Here is an 18318-nt window from a genome sequence, read left to right as displayed (position 1 = left end):
ACAGCAACAACAAAGAACAACAAAACACAAATTTAGTTGTCAGCAATTTGTGTTAAACGCCCACAAACAAAAACAGTGACTGCCAGAGTACTGTGACTCTGTGAACTGTTAACAGTGACTCAAAATGCGGCGACAGTGGAGTGAATTTCTGCTTCTGCTTAGCCTTTGTTTGCTGCTCTGCCAATTGGCTCCGTTGCAGGCCAGTGAGTAAAGCCTGTCTCCCTAAACGGTTCTTTCCCATCCTGTTAAGCTAATGACATTCATCCTCCAAATTAGGTATACTCAATACTCTGCTCGGCGTTCCCGCTGAGTGTGTGCATCAGAGCGGCGTTTGGCCCTGTAAGCTGAGCTTCTCCTGCTGGCTGCAGGGTGGCAAGCATGCCAAGGGCTGCGGCAGCAATAAGTGGCTATTTAGTTGCTGCGTTGCCGAACCGCATTTGCAGCATCAGCATCCGCATCAATCGCCCCTGGAGAATCTAGTGGACTATGGCAAACTCAGGCTGGGCCTGAACAATTTGCCCAAACGCATTATGTTGCGGCGACGCGATGATAACGAACTACTCAATCTCAAGGTAAGTAGTTTGTATGACCACAACAGGGCAATTACACTAGACAACAGGCTTGCAGTCACTTAAATTAGAAAACATATTTGTCCATGAATATTAGAATCGAGACAAGTCTTAAATATGTTGTCTATATTTTGTCATTTTGTTACATTTTGTGATGGTAACTAGTAACTATTGCTACGATCGTAAGGAAATAACAAAGTATAAGTTGAGATTAATTAATTAGTAATAAACTTTTATCTCTTTGAAAACTTTGTTCTACTTTGCTTTTGATTTTACTTTCTAATATAATTCAAATACAGTTTTCGATTTATATTATTGTATACTCGTCCTAATCTATAATTATGTAGTAGCATTAGAAATCAATATAGTAATTTTAAATTAATAATTTAAGATTGTGTATGAATTCTTCAAGAATTGTTAGGAAACACAGTAATTATACCGAAAAGCAAAATGTATATTTCAAGAGTTAATTTCAAAAAGTCATCAAGTTCACCGCGTGTGAGCAATGTTAGACAAAACACAATTGAAAATATGATACTATGGTAAAACTAGTTTTTCACAATTATATGCATTTTTATGTGAAGCGTTTGTATGTTAAATTTCAGTGGTCTCCATGCCGTTATTAATTATGCTGCCATGCATTGACTAATCCCTTGTACTCCGCTTTTAGCCGGAATGTGGCGTGCCGCGCACCTCACAGAATACGCTACAGAAGCGCATCATTGGCGGGAGGCCGGCACAGTTTGCCGAGTACCCGTGGCTGGCACATATACGCATTGCAGAGTATCAGTGTGGCGGTGTGCTGATCTCGGCGAATATGGTAGCGACAGCAGCGCATTGCATACAGCAGGCGCAGCTGCCTGACATAACTGTGTTTCTGGGCGAGCTGGACACACAGAATCTGGGGCACATACACGAGCCGCTGCCCGTGGAGAAGCACAGTGTGCTGCAAAAGATAATACATCCGAGGTTCAACTTTCGCATCACACAGCCGGACCGCTACGATCTGGCACTGCTCAAGCTCGCCCGACCGACGGCTTTCAGCGAGCACATCTTGCCCATTTGCCTGCCACACTATCCCATACGGCTGGTGGGGCGCAAGGGACTTATCGCCGGCTGGGGCAAGACCGAGGCACATATGGGTCATGCGGGCACCAACATGCTGCAGGTGGCTAGTGTGCCAATCATCTGTGAGCAACATAATTAGATACTCAATAGCTTTAACCAACCATCAATGAGAGTTTCTCACTCAATTTACAGCCACCTTGGATTGCATTCGCTGGCACGAGAGCAAACAGATCAATGTGGAAATCAAATCGGAAATGTTTTGTGCCGGCCATTCAGATGGGCATATGGATGCGTGCTTAGGTAAGAAATGTAAATCGTGTGTTGCATACTTTTAGGCGGTGCGGTTACAGTGCGCTGTAAGCCTGTTAACAGAGACTTAACATAATTCGGCGACTTTGTTTTAAGGAAAATACTTGTTTGAAGTTCAGAAAAATACAGGGAATGGCTTGATTAATTTTATTTATTTAATATAGATAACAGATAGCTAAAATGTCTAAATGATGTGCTCCTATTTATTTTACAATATAAAATACATTTTCTTCAAACAAACAGGTTCATAAATTAAAACGGATTTTACTTAATGACCAACATTAATTTTTCAAACTAGAAATGCGAAGCCAAATTGTTTACACAACTTTCCAGAATGCTGAGACTACAAACTTCAGCTCTTAAGTGTATATAAAAGTTCAGTAGTAGAATTAATTAATATTTTCAAACAATAATACATTTTCTTGGTTGCCTTTTCCACATAAATGCCTTAGAATTTATTTATTTACCAAGAATTGATCTGAAATAAATCAAAATGCATTGTAGTCGCAAATAACATTAAAAATTCAATGACGCCATTGCACATCTTGCAGGTGACTCTGGCGGTCCGTTGGTCATCAAGGAACGAGGTCGATTTGTGCTCGTGGGCATAACAAGTGCTGGCTTTGGCTGCGGAGTGGATCATCAGCCGGGCATCTATCACAATCTGCAGAAGAGTCTGCGCTGGGTGGAAGATGTGGTGGCGCATAACGAGCTGTAGGTACGATAACAGAGAGCAGCAGGAGAGAAGACAGCAAGTAGCAGATGCAGCTGGCAAGTGCGGCAGACTGAATTGGCTGCTCCCGGGGATGTGGCAAACAATCTCATTAATTTATGCCGTGTAGCATTAAGCAATGGCCATGTGCAATGACGACAACAACAAAAACAAAACGAAACTAATTACAATTTATTAGATTTATTAAATATTATTATGTAGCTTTTGTAAGTGGGTCTAGTTGCCTTCTATGTGTTATGTGGGTGGGTGAGTGTGGCACAATGAACGACCTTGAACGTTGCCTGTGCATTTGGATTTTCGATTGAATTACGCACTTTACAACACGTACAATAAATTTTACTGTGTTATGTCATTTGCCAAGCCGCCATTTGGCATTCGCTGCTGTGGTGGCCCATTTCCCATTTAGTGTGGTGCTGGCGCTGGCGGTGGTACTGCTGCCATAAATGGCACAATCAACCGCTTTCAACTCTAAAACAACCACAACAAACAACAATAAGCTGCAATAACAAATGGCAAAACACAATAATCATAACTTGTACATTAAAGACATTAAGACTGGGCCAAGTCAAAGACTCAACGAGTGTCATCTGCCAATTGCCCAATTGCTAGTACTGAAATTGTGTTACGTTTGTCTTAGATACCACGTAGTTATCCACTTGATGTCATGTGGCATATTGAAGACGTAAAAATAGATACAAATAAAGGATAAAATATATGAGGAAAAGTGTACCTCAGTTTTACTACAAGTATTATCTTATAATGTGATAAGAATAATAATGATATATTTTGATAATCTCGGCATTTGCCCACATTAAAACATCTTACAAGTTATATGTATATAGTCAAAAGTAACTTTCTGCATTACTTCACAAATTAAAAAATATCTTAATTGACTAAGTAATTTTTTTTATTTTAGCACAAAGCTGTTACAGATTAGACCAGATTACAGGGTAAACAATGGTTATGCTTACTTGTTTCTTCTATTTTTACTTTGATTGCTTCTTTGTTTTCATTTCGATTGTTTTTCAAGTATGTCATCAATTTAACGGGCAATTATCAGCCAATAGTTTTCCATGAGCCCAAAAGCCGAAAGCTTAGCCATCAATTATTTAGGCTTTATTAATTTTGAAGTTTTTCAATTTTCAAAGTTACAGCCACATTGTTGTAGCCAGCGCTGCTGTTGATTTTTTACGCTTGAGATAAACTTGAAATAAGATGTTGTGTGCGTTTGGCTTTCGCTTGGTTGCCTGATTGCCAGTCCGCATTTGCTTTGCTGGTTTTTCCTGTTGCAATTTGTACAATTGTTGATATTTCTTCGCCGTTTGGCTAAATTTACTTTGACGGCCCACGCAAAAAATTTGTGGCAATCATGAGAGGTGCGAGTGAAACAATTTGACTTCCTCTTTTTTCTCTCCCTAAACGGTAAGCTCTAATTTTGACATTAGTCATGCCAGCAGCAACAGCAACAGCGACAACAGCAACAGCCACAACAGCAACAACAGCAACAAGTGACATGCGATATGCAATTGCCAAGTGAGCGACAAAAATTGTTGTCTCTGCTCGTGGGCCACGTCTTGTGTTGTCTTTTTCTTTTCACTTTCGATTTCGATGCGAGTCTGGCTCTCCACACACACACACAGACACTCGTACATACACCCATTTGCTGAGAGCTTCAGTTTCACACTCTTTGGCGCATATTACTCAATAGTCGAAGTTGCGACGTCTCTTGAGGCCCTGTGTGTGTTTGTATCTGTGTGCGTGTGTGTGTGTGTGTATTGGTGAGCGTGTTGATGGCCTTTTTGATTTTGAATTTGTCAGCCAACTGTTTATTAAGTGTTTTGACGTTACCGCAAACTGTTCGCAAACGCACAACTCGCCGCATCACAGTCAAAAACTGTTTCGGTTTAAACGTTACACACAACAAAAAAATAAATAAAAGAAACACAAACAACAACAACGGCAACAGCTTGTAAAAGTCAACAAAATCCAATTTATAGAAAATACAGAAAAAGTGCGTGTCGCGGCGCTTGGAGTACTTACAAATGTTTAAATATGTTTAAAATGGCCGCGAAATATGCAAGGGGAGTTATTGCCAAATATTAAGCAAACTGTTTTGTCTGCGAATTTTATTTAATTCAATCTTAGTCTGCGCGCCCGCTATGCAAACGAGCGATTATTCAATCAAAAACTCGCGCCGCTACGTGAATTAAGTGAAACACACAATTGCACAAAGTCGTAGACAAGCAAGCAACAAGGCAATCAGGAACCAACAACAACAACAACAACCACAACAGCAATTACAAACAATAACAACGATAACAAAATCAACAACGAAAGTATTGCAAAATGCGCGCAGTTGCATGGCTGCTCCCGCTGCCAACGTCGCTGCTGCTCGGCCTAAGCCTGTGCCTGTGCCTGTGTCGCTGCCCCGAAGCTGCCCACAGCAGCAGCAGCAGCAGCAGCTACAACTCCGTTTACAAAGCGGCGATTACTCCGGAGCTAAAGCAGGCCATTGACAAGGATTTGCCCAAGCAGGCCAAATTCTTCGATGAACTCGATTGTAAGTATACAAGTTCATTGCCTAAGTGTTTAGTTGAGTTTGACCAGTTTGATAGTGGTAATTTGCCAGTTTGTTGCCTAAGTCTTTTGTGTTGTGCCAATAGTAAAACTATTATTTAATTGCTCTCCATTTATCAGAAAATTGTGGTGGAAAATTCAAGAATCAGACTGTGTTTTATTTGTGTTGAATTTTTATATATCGGCAAATTTGTAGCCTAAGTTTAAGTCCAGATTTTTATGGTCTCACTGGCCAAATCATTCTTCAAAGTTTGCTGTTAATGAGAAATACAAAACAATCAAGTAACAACCAGGTTCGTAGGCAAAGTCTTTGGTTTGGTGAGTTTTCAATTTAGTTTTTGTAGTGGGACATTTGTCAACCATTTCAGATAATCTTATGTAAAATCATTTGGGAAAGTTTTGACCATTTGCCCATTTACATCGTGTTTTTCCAAGCAAGTATCTTGCCTAAATCTTTTGTGACTCAGCAAATATGTTCAAAATGCTTCAATTACATCATTTGCATATTAGTTAACCTTGAGCGGAAATATCGATTAGATGTCAAGTTCACATGAATCACGCCACTATTTCTACCAAACTAGATACGGATTAAGTAAACAGCACTTTTATTAGTATGGAAAGGGTTTACTTTCGTATTCTCGTTGCTCCCCACCAAAGAGTCAACTTAATACAACATGTAAGCTCAGACAAGATTAATTGGACTTTCCAAAAAATAAACAACAACAACAAGAGTAGCTAAAAGAGACAACATGAAGTCCAATTAGCCCCGAGAAACGCAGGCCCAGAGTTTAAAGTTAAAGCTGAAATCTTAGCTGTAATTATTTTCACTCAGAGCTCACATTAACATATGGCCCATCTGCGCCCCAATGAAAGCGCATTATGCTCCATTAAAACAATTAGCCAAATTTTAACAACAACAAATAAAGGCTAGCTGCATATCACAATAACGAATAATAAATACTCATAGCAACAGCGGCAAATAAAGCGATCGCAAATTGCAACACAAGTTCAATGGCACCAACCATGTAATATAGAAAAGCAAAAGTTTTTCGCCGTCAGCAGATACTTTAAAACTAGTCAAGAGCAGGAAAATCAACTGCAATTAAGCGACAATTGCGGTGACTACACGACACCACCGACATTCGAAAGTGTTAAACAACCACATGCTATATATGGTATAGATTATAGATTATTTGTGCTCGGGTACGTCTAGCTCGGCAGCTCCAACGAAACCTTGACCAAAAAACCAAAAAGAAATGTGTACAAGCAAAGTCAAAAACTTGGACTCTTAGCAACATGCTGCGCAGTTGGCCCAGCAACAAAGTTGCTCGCTCTCTGCCTCTTTTGGCTCTCTCTCTTACTTGGTGCGTCTTCGGGTTTGTTGGTGAAATGGCGAAATGATAGCAAATGTCTTCGGCAGCTTTAACGCTGCGCAAACACCAAACATTGGCTTAGTTCTGAGCTGAATTTCCCGACGTGCGGTCGCCTTTCGACGCGCGCATGCCAAACGAAGAGCCAACATCAACATTTGTGGCAACAATCAAATTTTCTTTTTCGTGCGCCGCGTGCCGTGAAAAAGTTGTCGTTGCGCATGCGTAGCTCGACAAGAAAGTCGCGCCGTTTGAATGAAAACAAAAGTGAAATCCTGCCAAAGTTTCCAAACACAATCATTCAGTTTAGCAACTAAAAATAGATGGTAGCAAAGGATAGCTGCTCAAACCAAAGGGGCGAAAAAAAAAAACAAAAAGAAAGTGATCGCCAAGAGAGCAAGCAACAAGTGTCCAAGTTCGAAAGTGAAAGTACGCGTTTTATTGCCGCGCTACTCGCCAGGAGTCAGATATGTCGCGCCCACGAACATACATACAATATCTAAAGAATCATTGGCTCAGAGTGCGTTTTAGCCTGCTCCTCATCTGTTCGCTGACCCCGAGCCTGAGCTTGGCCGCTGTCAGCTATCCCAGTGCACAGCAGGAGCATGATATGCTCATATTGGATGCATTGTCGCGACGCAGCGGCAACGGCTATTATGGCGAGAACAGCGTCATGGAGATGCTATCGAGAAGTACTCGCTCTTAACTCTTACTCACCCCAATTGTGTTGATATGTGTGTGTGTGCTAATTGAACTAATGCCCTTTCAATTTGAATGTCTTTGCAGTGATACCGCAGTCGTGCCGCTTCCGTGGACACAAATTCGAGTGCGGCCTGTCCATCTCGTGCGTCTTGGGCGGCGGCAAGCCGCTCGATCTATGCTCCGGCGGCATGATCTGGTCATGCTGTGTGGACAAAGATCTCGATGCCGAGGAGAGTCCGCATGCGGCACCGATTAACAACACAAGTGAGTAACAGTAACTAAGTTCTAACTCCCACATCCTTCCCCCTTTCAGCTGCTTTCCCATAAATCCCTCGCCCCTAGCTACAATTTGCCATGCCTAGTTACTTGTTGCATTTTACTGCTGCTCTTTAGTTTGTCTTAGCGAGCACAAATTGCAAATTGCTGCGCTCCAACTTATGCAATGCCCTGTATAATAGCGCTATAAATTAGTTCGCATTTCGAAAATGACAACAAATTGCTCGACTCTGCCTAAACATACACAAATACACACAAATACACACACACACACAGGCACACACACAGCCACACTTAGCCGCAGGGCCATCGAGGCAGAAGCAAAGCAAAAACTTTGCACTGATATTACTAAATTCCATTCGATGTACTCCCGAGCAGTGGGCGCTGGAGTGGAAGTGTCATGGTATACCATTAAATGGATCATTCAGTGTATATTCAATGCATATACAAAAACAAAGTTACAACATAACAATGAAATTTATAATAAACTTATTACTATTGCCACATGTCGAAAATCTAGAAGTATCTGAATGTTGATTCCCGAATGAACTACTTTTTTCGAGTAAATATTTTAAATAATATTTACATTTTTAACTAAGGAATATTTAATGTACAATACATGACATGACAATTTGCATATGGATATAGTATCAAAATTGCATTCAGCTTTAAATAATTCTCAATAGTAGGAAAATCTTTGTTTATTATATATTAAATATTGTAGGCCGCAGTACAATAGACATCTACATAAATCGAGGTAATTGTCATAGACATTGTCTAAGATAAATACAAATGTATCATAAAAAGATATTAATAAAAAAATGTAATGTTTGGCAAAAAAGATAACAAGACATTTTAAAATAGCTGTTAAAACATTATGTTATTTGAATTGGTTTTTATATAGCTTCTTCCACATCAATATATCAATGCAAGCTTCCATCCATATTTATTGTACTGGTATTTTTGCACTTCACATTCCATGTTGAATTTTGGTTTTGAACAAATTCAATCAACATCAAGTGCATTCGCTATATCGTAATCTCAGGCAGCAAGTCGATGAGCAAAGCTATAACCAACCAATATTATGACACACACAAACAATAACACACACGCACACACAGATACTCAGCAACTAACCAGCTTGCTGCCATTTTGTTGTGCTCTGTTTAATTTTCTAGGCTTCTGTTGCTTTGAACGCGCTTGCTACAAAGCAACTGCAGCAAAAATACTCACAAAAAACACATTACAACATATTATAAATAATTCTTGGTGGAAACTTTTTAAGCAGCCGTCAAAAAACAAAAATGAGCACAAAGTTAGTTGGTATTTTTTTTTCGCTTCATCATGGGATAATTTTTGTTGAAGCTCATAAAGTAGCGCGTTCTGTTTTGGCTACTCACTTTCTTAAAGGGAAAATACTTTGTACCGTTTTCTGGGAGTTTCTGTTGGATTTTGTTATTGTTTTTGTCTGCGTGTTGCTCAAGTGTAACATTTTCGTCTGTTGGCTAAGACAAACTCCGAACCACAGACGCGACAATGAAAAGGCCCCGAAAAACTGTTGCGGAAATAAACGAAGGTGAACGTTTTTGCATTTTAAAAGTGAAATTTCACGTTGCCAGCCTGCATCAAGCCCCTTCTTATTTCTGTTTCTGTTTCTGTTTTATTTTTTTTTCTTTATTTATTTATTTATTTGTTTTACACAAACAATAATTGTGGGAAATATCACAGCGCCAAGAGTTACGGCATTTCTTATACACTCAAGTCCAAGTCGAAACTCGGCCATAAACTCAAAGTGAAAAAAGCCCCCCAAGAAAGTGATAATCAACTTGAGCCGTTCTGTGGCGCCTGAAATTCGCTTTTTGGCTTTTCTTTTATTTTTTGAATTACGTGCGAAAATTATCTCATACCCGTACCCGTTTGTCTTTTGTTTCTGTCATGGACACTTGGTCAGTGGTGTGTGTGTGTGTGAATGTGTTAGTCGTGAATTTAATTTCAACTTCATTGGTTTTTTAGTGACATAATAAAGTCGTGCAGGGCGCTAGCCGTCATTGCTGACTGGCTCAGTGGTTTTTTCTTATTATTATTATTACTTCTCGTTCAAGTCTTTCACTACTTAAAATTGTGGCGAAAGTTGAACTCTGTGTTAAGAGCTCCCCCCTCCCTCCTCCACACAAACACAAACACAAGCACGCACACACACAAACTAAAACCTTGCTGTGCATAGAGGAAAACTGCAACATCATCATGATTCTTACACACACAGGTGACATAATACACTTGCATGACATTTATCCCGACTTGTCGTCAACTGTCAAAAAGCCAGCACATCATCATCAGCAACAACCACAACAACATCATCATCATCAGACGCAGCACAACAACCACAACAACAATGGCCTGTCAGCGGTTCCCTCTTCATCTGCATCCCGACCCGTATATCCCAGCCACGCCTACTATAGCACAAAGCGTCCAACGCTTTATAGTGGCAATCAGTATAAGCCCAGTTCCGGATCGGGCACCGTTTCCAGTTCATCCGTACATCGACCCAGTGGCTCCAGTTTGAACAGCTGGGAGCATGACTCGAATCACTTGGGCATCACCAACCATCTGGATAGTTTCTTTGATGCGGATGCGCCGCCAGATAGCGCTGCTGTGACGCGTCCGCCAGCACCACACGAGCCGCAAGCTCAGCCCTTTGCAGTGGGTAACGTGCTGGATCTGAATGCGGGCGAGGCTTTGGATGAGTACGAGTCTGGTGGCTACAATGATGGCAGCTTTCGTCCTGTGCCGGGTACTAAAAACCAAATTCATCTGTACCAATCTCTTATCTCTCTTATCACTTTCCCAATCTATTGTGTGTCAGTCTCTTTTCTCTGTTGAGCACCACTGCAAGTTTCCTTTAGTACGCACTACACAAAACTCTCACATTTTATCAGTTATTTTATGTAGTTTTGCACTTTCCGCTTCTGCGTGCACTTAAAAGTTACAATTTTCCTATCATTTTCCTATTCTAATAGTTTTTATCTTTCAACTTTTTCTTAGGCTGCGGCGAGGTTTATTCCCGCTCCAATCGAATTGTGGGTGGGCATTCCACGGGCTTTGGTTCGCATCCCTGGCAAGTGGCGCTCATCAAAAGTGGCTTTCTTACGCGTAAGCTGAGCTGCGGCGGTGCGTTGATATCCAACCGCTGGGTGGTCACCGCCGCCCACTGTGTGGCCACGTAAGTATCACTCAATTGGAATGCACATCAGCAAACACTCAACTATCTCGCATTGCAGCACCACCAACTCCAATATGAAGATACGTCTGGGCGAGTGGGATGTGCGTGCGCAGGAGGAGCGCCTCAATCATGAGGAATACGGCATAGAGCGCAAGGAGGTGCATCCACACTATAATCCCGCCGACTTCAAGAACGATGTGGCACTGATACGCCTCGATCGCAATGTGGTCTACAAACAGCACATCATTCCCGTCTGCCTGCCGCCGCCAGCTACCAAATTGACGGGCAAAATGGCCACAGTGGCTGGTTGGGGACGCACGCGGCATGGCCAGAGCACGGTGCCTTCTGTTCTGCAGGAGGTGGATGTGGAAGTCATCTCGAATGATCGCTGCCAGCGCTGGTTCCGCGCAGCCGGACGACGTGAGGCCATACACGATGTGAGTTAAATTTCAGTTAATAAATCAATTTCAGAAATTCAAAATAATTTAAAATATTTAAAGAGAAAGTAAAACAAAATAATAAAATAAAACAAGGTAATAGGAATCTCAATAAAATAAATAGAAATTGGATCTCAAGATTGATATTTTCTGAATTTCAAACACTTCTCTTATTTGCTTCTCAGGTCTTTCTCTGTGCTGGCTATAAGGAAGGAGGTCGGGATTCGTGTCAGGGCGACAGCGGCGGGCCGCTCACTCTAACAATGGATGGCCGGAAGACGCTGATCGGACTGGTGTCCTGGGGCATTGGCTGTGGCAGGGAGCATCTGCCTGGCGTTTATACAAATATACAGCACTTTGTGCCGTGGATCACCAAGGTTATGGCCAATGACAAAAATGCGTGAATATCGCTCTTTTTGAAGCCACACGCGGCTGTCCCTTAATCAAATGGTAGACTGCAGTCACCGCTCAAGTGGCACAGCGCTGTTTTTGATGTTGTGCGTGCAACGGCGGTGCAGCTGCATTAACCGCTGCCTGGCCATGTGATTCCTCTACGACTCGGGGTTGCTAGTGTTTAAGTTTAAGTTCCAAATTTTCTATTTATTTTACTTGTATTCAAGCTCGAATTTTTTTATGCATCCGTTTACAGCATTGATTTAAATGCTATTCAACTCTACTGTTAAGCACTAATAATAATCATATTTATTACAACTTCATTTAATTTTGCATAGAAAAGAAATTAAAGCTAACCTTATTGCTAATTTTAATTAGAGTTTAATAATAAATAAAAAATAATGTATTTAAAACCATTTATTACCTTAGTTTTATTGATGGTATTAAAATAGATTGATGACATTTTAACATCAAATTTAACCCGCAACAGAAAATGGCTTAAGCTTTGTGTACTTCTTGTTTTTTTGTCTGAATGCTGTTTAATTAGGGACTGGTACCTCTAATTTGTCCAAATCCTTGCAGATCTTCAGACCTTCCGACCTAAATTCAGATCTAATAATGAATATGTGAATCATAATTAAGCTTATATATATTTTAAGGAAATTAGAGGTCTAAATTAGTATTTGAAATATGTTCTAAATTTAGTACACAAAATAATAGCCAACCATTTAATATTTGCATACTTTTAGGCATGCAAAACAATTCAGCTGCAACACACATTACGGCAAGTTGACATCGCTGCAACAACACCTTTAAAATGTTTTACCAGATTGAGCGGCAGATTCAAAACAAATAATTGGGCAAACAAAACAAAATGCAGTCGAAAAGCAAACGAGATAAAGATAAACACTCAAAAGAAGTTAAGATAAATATTAACACACAGAAGGCAAACATTGGAGATCACACTGCGAAGCGATGTTCCCAGAAGCGCAACTGACGAATAGTGAGGCACACAGGTGAGCCACACGAGGCATGCACAGAATTTCTAATGATGCAACTTCCGTTGCGTCTTGCCACCAACTCGAACTGGGTCTGCATTGTCAACATATGAGTGTGTTTTGATACCAACAACAACAGTATCAAATCAAATAACATAATCAAACAAAACATAAGCTAATTAAGCGCTTGACTCAGCTAGCTTATCAGGCACAGACGCAGATTCGTTTTCTCTCTCGCTCTATCTCTCTCACACACTCTCTCTTTCTCAGTCATTCTTCTCTTTACGATCTTGGCATCCACAGCCAAATGAATTCCACATGTTTGTTGCTGTATTTCCGTTTGCTCCTCTTGTCCAAAGAACTGTTCAAACTGGCCACAACTTGTTGCCTGGCTTCAACTTGGCCTGGCCTCAGTTGCTGTGGAGCAGCGCCAGTGTCAAGGTCTCTCAAGTTCAAAACGTTTGTTGTGCGTTGATTGCTTAACTTTAAAAGACAAGAAAACAGAAAAACAAACCAAAAAAAAAACAAACCAAAAAAAAAAAAAAAAAAAAAAACAAGAAAAGAAAATGATACGCGAAGCGGCTTTTTAAAAATAGTCTTTAAGCGATGTGCCATTAAGACTAATTGATTAATCGATTGATTGAATGTGTGTTTGTCTGTTGTGCTGCTGTCATTCACTGATTGCATGTGAGCTAATCATAAACAATAACATAGCCGTTTAAGCTGCTTAAAAGTGCATTAACATATTTATTAAAGCCATATGAGCAAAACACTTTTCAGCACCCTAGTAAAGCCTTTTGTCTATTAGCTTAATGCTAATGCCAAGCATAATTAGCAAATAACTAATAATCGCAGCTCAAATTTTAGACGAATTCTTATCAGCCACAAGCATAACAGGTATTAACGCTCATATACAAATAAGCAAAAAGAAAACTGAGAAGAAGAAAAAAACAGCGATAAAGAAGTTTGACTTTCTTAACCTGAAGACGTGCATAAATTATAACACAAACAAACTGCGACAAACACACACACACACACAGCACATTCACACACAAATACAAGCGCATACAGCGTCAGTTAGTGAACAAAGAATGGCGACAGCCTGTGAGAAACTCATTTGCACCACCACACAAAATAAAAAAAAAAAAAAAAATGTATTAAAGAAAAAGCGAAGAGCGAAGAGACTCCCAAGTTAACAAATGCGCCTGGCCCGCCTGTTTTTGTTGTTGTTGTTGTTTTTGGTGCTGTAGCTGCTTCTTGCTATTTTAATGTGAAAGCGCTGTTAACCCCAAACTTCAGCTGTACTCTCCCCAGCTTCTCACCTCCCCCGCTCCAAAGCTTCGACAACGGCCAGCATACAAATGCCGCCAATCAGCTGTGGCTTGTGACAACAAGAGAGCAACCCACTGAGAGAGTGTGTGCCAGAGTCTCTGTGTGTGTGTGTGTGTGTGAGTGTGTTTCTGTTCATTTGAATAAGGAACAACAACAGCAACAGAAACAGCCGCCTAGCATTTGTTGTTCTCACCATTTTGTGAACTGGCCTTAATGGAAACCGTTATGCGCGAAGCTCTAACTAGCGTCGCAGTCGCTGCCGCAGTCAACGTTAACGTTGACGTCGCCCGGCTACGCATGCGCACATGTTGTGGCTCTCGAAGTGCGTGTGTGTGTGTGTGTGTATGTGTGTTGGGTCCGCAGCTACTACTACCAATTTTGCTTTGTGGTTCTTTGGCGTTGCTCGCAGCGCAGTCGCAAAATCTCAGCAGTAACTGCGACTGCGACGGAGAAGTCGAAGTCGAAGTCAAAGTCGACGTCAGCGTCAGAGTTTTGTCTTTGGCTTTGGCTGACTTCAACTGGCGTGTGGATCTTTTGTATGCGCGCTTCTCTCCAGACGTGCGCAACTCAACCGCGGTCTTTGGCTCCTCTTCGGCTTTTTGACTTGCTCGCCTCGTTACGTCTCGATTGCGTCTGTGCGTCCGCGTGTGTGTGAGTGTGTATGTGTGCGTGTGTGTGAATCTGTGTCTGTGTGTGCGTGTGTGTGTGCGTCGAAAAGAACTTGAGTTATTGGCCTCAAATTGGCTTTAGGATTTTACGCGCAGTGTGCATTGAAACGAAGTAAACAAATTACAGTCCTTAAGCACAACGTTCTTTTTTTTTCTATAAATATATATTATATATATATTCATTCGTTTGGGCATAAAACAGAAGGCAGGTGGAGAGAAAAAGCGACATCACACAATACAGAGCAGCGTGAGTGTCAAACAAAGGCTAAATGTGAAGAAACTCATAAAAAAAAATAACATAAGAAAGAAACAAAAAACAAAAAGCCGCAAGAAGTCAACAGCAGAATCATAATTCCAACAACACAAACAACAATATCATAATAACAGTGTGGCAGCAAATTAAATGAAATGACCCCAAAATAGTTGCCAGTGAAGTTTTCCTACAGAAAACCACTTAAAAAAAGAAGATAAATTAAAAAAAAAAAAACAAATAAACTAAAAGAGTTCTACGCGAGTCAAGCGACCAAAAAAAAACACGCAAGTAAATGCAAAAGATACAAGAACAAAAAAAAAACAACTTAAAGATACGCATCCGTCAGATACGCGCGCATCGTTGCAGCTACTGCTACTGCTGCTGTGTGTGTGTGTGTGTGCTTAAGTAGCTGCGGCGCACTTTCTACCACGTACAAGTCAATTAGAGGCACACACACATACACACAATAGTTGCGCATAACTGCAACTAACTGCAACAGCAGCCGCAGCAGCAGCAGCAACTTGCAGCAAAACAAGAGCAGCAGGGGCAACAACAAGTTCAAGCGCCTTGATTTTGATCAACGGCCAAAGTCAAACGAGTCCAAAGCAAAAGTTGCCTTGTGCTGCAAATTTTTATTGAAATTCCAGTTAAAAGCAGCAACAACAATACCAACCGCAACAAGAACAACAAGCGGCAGCTACAAGAGGCAAGTGTTTCAATTGCCGCAGCAGCAGCCAGCGAGATACAAGAGCAAAAACTTCTTTTCGGAACTGGTCTGCTAGCTGTTGTTGTTGTTTTTGTTGTTGTTGTTGCTGCTCTTATTGTTGTTGTCGCTTGGCTTTGACTTTGGTCTAAAATGCTGCTGCTGACTGCCTCCGCTCCCTGATGTTGTTGTCGTTGTTCCTGTTGTTGTTACTGCCTGCTGCTTGCTGCCACTGATCGAACTCCCCCCATTGCAGCCGCGGCGCGCCTTTGGCGTTATTTGCATTTCTGCTTATTCTGGTTTTTCGCTAACATGATGAGAGGCTCGAGCTAAAGCCAAAAGCTGAGCCCCATTCTGAAACTGCAACTGGAGCTAAAATTGAAGATGCTGCCATTGCTTCTGGAAAGCACGCCCCGCAATTGTTTCGGTTAATTTGATGTTAATTACAACAATTTGCATGCGGCTTCATATCAATTGAACGTTTGAGAATATTTGTCGCAGCAAGTTTGTGCTCTAAGTCTTTTGTTTTGCTTGCTTGTGTGGCGTGGCTTTCTAGAGCTAACTGAACTAATGAGCTCCCGCATCCCGCAGCTAGCAATAGACAACACAGACACACAGACTTACACAAATACAGCTCTGAAGACACGTTAAAATTTCTCCAAAGCCGTTTTTGGTAACAAGCAGCAGCAGCAGCAGCAGAAATGAAAGCCAAGTTGCGGCAGCCAAGCAAAAGTGGACGCACTTCTGGTTTTGATTATGTGCGCTACCAAATATCAAATGGCATAATTCTATTGTTCGTACGCCTCTTCTTCTTTTTCCTTCGCATCTCTAATATTTTTTTTATTTTTATTTTTTTATTAGTTTTTGGCTAATAACACATGACAATATTATGCTTTCTGCATGCATTTCACTTTTCTTTTAAATAAATATATACATATATTCATATTACCAGTAACAGAGAGAGAGAGAGAGAAGAAGGGAAATACAATTTGTGGGGCTTTCGCTTTTATTTAAGGCAAGTGCTACACACATACACACACACACGAAGGCACACACAAATGACTCTTTAATAAAAACCAAACAACAAAAAATTATAAAAAGTTCCCTTGTAATTTCACTTTTAACATGTCGAGTGGAAATAAACATAAAATGTTTATTTGTCCAAGTGGAAATTACTTAATTGCTTTTTTGTTAACAGGCAACGCCTCCAACTTCAACTTCAACTCCAACTCTGCCTCCGCCTCCTTCCGCATCTTGATAATAATAAAAAAATCATGCAAATCATCTGTGTGTGACCCACTTTAATGAAATTCTGCGACTCACGTGTGTCTGCCTGTCTGTCCGTACCGACTGGTTTATCGACAGTAGCCACACAAATTCATGTTAATTTGCACATTTCTCGAAATGGAACGCGAATACAATTACACGCATCTGATGTTTATACGCAGTCAAGAACGTGACCTAAATACACAAATAGCCGCCACTCAAACAAACACAATGCTCGCCAAAAGCTGTGAGAGAGATATTAGTGCTATGATAACTGAAATCTCCAATCTCAAATCTCACCAATTTAATACTGTGAATTTGAGTGAATGTTAGCCTGCAATTTGTGGCCGATTCTGACACCTAATTAAACGCAATCAGCAATGCGTTGATGCGGAAATCTGTTGCGGCTTCCGTTCTGTTTTTTTTTTTTTTTGTACGCTGCCTCATAAATTACATTTAATAGCAACTGAGACAGCGTCCATTAGAGTATGAGATGCTTGAAGAAAAAAGAACAAGCTAATATGATCTGGAAGAGAGAGAGTTTGAGGCTAGCAGATACTCTATATAAGAGAATTTTAAATTTTCACTGAAAATCTAAAGCAATTTGGTTTTGTTAAAGAAGATTATGTCTCAGGATATACATATTATGAATTCAAATCTACTGCTTGCCAAGTTCTTTTATATAATTGCAAATAGAAGAACTTAACTTCTTCTGCTTCCTTTCTGTTGTACCCTCCACTTTTTATACCACATGGCTACAGCCTATCAATTAACATACCAAGGAGAATCAGTATCCAGGAAACTTAATAGCGTACTTGATTTAATTCGAATTATTTTAATGGCACATTGCTAGACTTTTATTTTAGTTAATGCCATTTCTTACCACGTTTTTTGCACAAGCAACCTTTTGCGGTTAAAATGACTTTTAAGCTTCGGGCAACGGTTCTAGCCCAGTGTCAATGACCGTATTACGCAACGCAGCTCCTCAGAACATGAGCAGCAGCCAGAGTTGTTGTTATTGTTGGGCTTTGGCCAAAGAAAACGCTCCAAACAAACGCAGCGCGACAGCAAATTGCTCAACGCTGCAGATCGTGACGAGCGTGTGAGCAGATCGAGAGAGTAAGACAGAGTGGGAGAAGGAGAGTGGGATATATTTATATATATATATGGAGAGAGATAGAGGGAGAATACAGCTAACTTCTAAGGCGGATGCTGGCGGATCAATGAAAACGTTGTGTTGTCGCCAGAGCGACCAGCGATCAGGCGTGTGAGCCAAATGGAAGTCATCATCAGCAGCAGGTTGGGCTTCACTTCCAATTCCAGTTCGAGTTCCAGTTAGATACAGTCGACTCATCGCTGCCCATTTCTTTTGTTGCGCTTTCTTTGATTGTGTTACAGTTTATGTCATCATATCTGTACATTTGTCATGGCTGAAACTTTCTTC

General features: G+C 40.8%; 1 protein-coding gene across 1 annotated transcript; it reads left to right on the top strand.

Annotated features, from left to right (window-relative positions):
- Positions 1-124: 124 nt before the first annotated feature.
- On the top strand, positions 125-11684 carry LOC6561000. The gene is made up of 11 exons (XM_001986884.3): positions 125-203; positions 277-572; positions 1240-1759; positions 1830-1937; positions 2498-2660; positions 5124-5239; positions 7148-7318; positions 7413-7592; positions 10647-10824; positions 10883-11261; positions 11447-11684. The coding sequence occupies exons 1-11, from the start codon at positions 125-127 to the stop codon at positions 11663-11665; spliced, it is 2409 nt and encodes an 802-aa protein (XP_001986920.3). The 3' UTR covers positions 11666-11684.
- Positions 11685-18318: the final 6634 nt, after the last annotated feature.

The sequence above is a fragment of the Drosophila grimshawi genome, unplaced genomic scaffold, assembly GCF_018153295.1.
Source record: "Drosophila grimshawi isolate 15287-2541.00 unplaced genomic scaffold, ASM1815329v1 contig_1369, whole genome shotgun sequence".
NCBI lineage: Eukaryota > Metazoa > Arthropoda > Insecta > Diptera > Drosophilidae > Drosophila > Drosophila grimshawi.
The sequence above is the reverse complement of the archived record's forward strand: the minus strand, read 5'-3'. Positions and strand labels throughout refer to the sequence as shown.

What these genes read in the sequence shown, in the direction of transcription:
- LOC6561000 (XM_001986884.3), top strand. Translation starts at nt 125, where the DNA reads ATGCGGCGACAGTGGAGTGAATTTCTGCTTCTGCTTAGCCTTTGTTTG. An exon ending in ATTGGCTCCGTTGCAGGCCA is followed by an intron (nt 204 to 276) that starts GTGAGTAAAGCC and finishes CCTCCAAATTAG; the next exon opens with GTATACTCAATACTCTGCTC. An exon ending in GCCGCCCACTGTGTGGCCAC is followed by an intron (nt 10,825 to 10,882) that starts GTAAGTATCACT and finishes CTCGCATTGCAG; the next exon opens with CACCACCAACTCCAATATGA.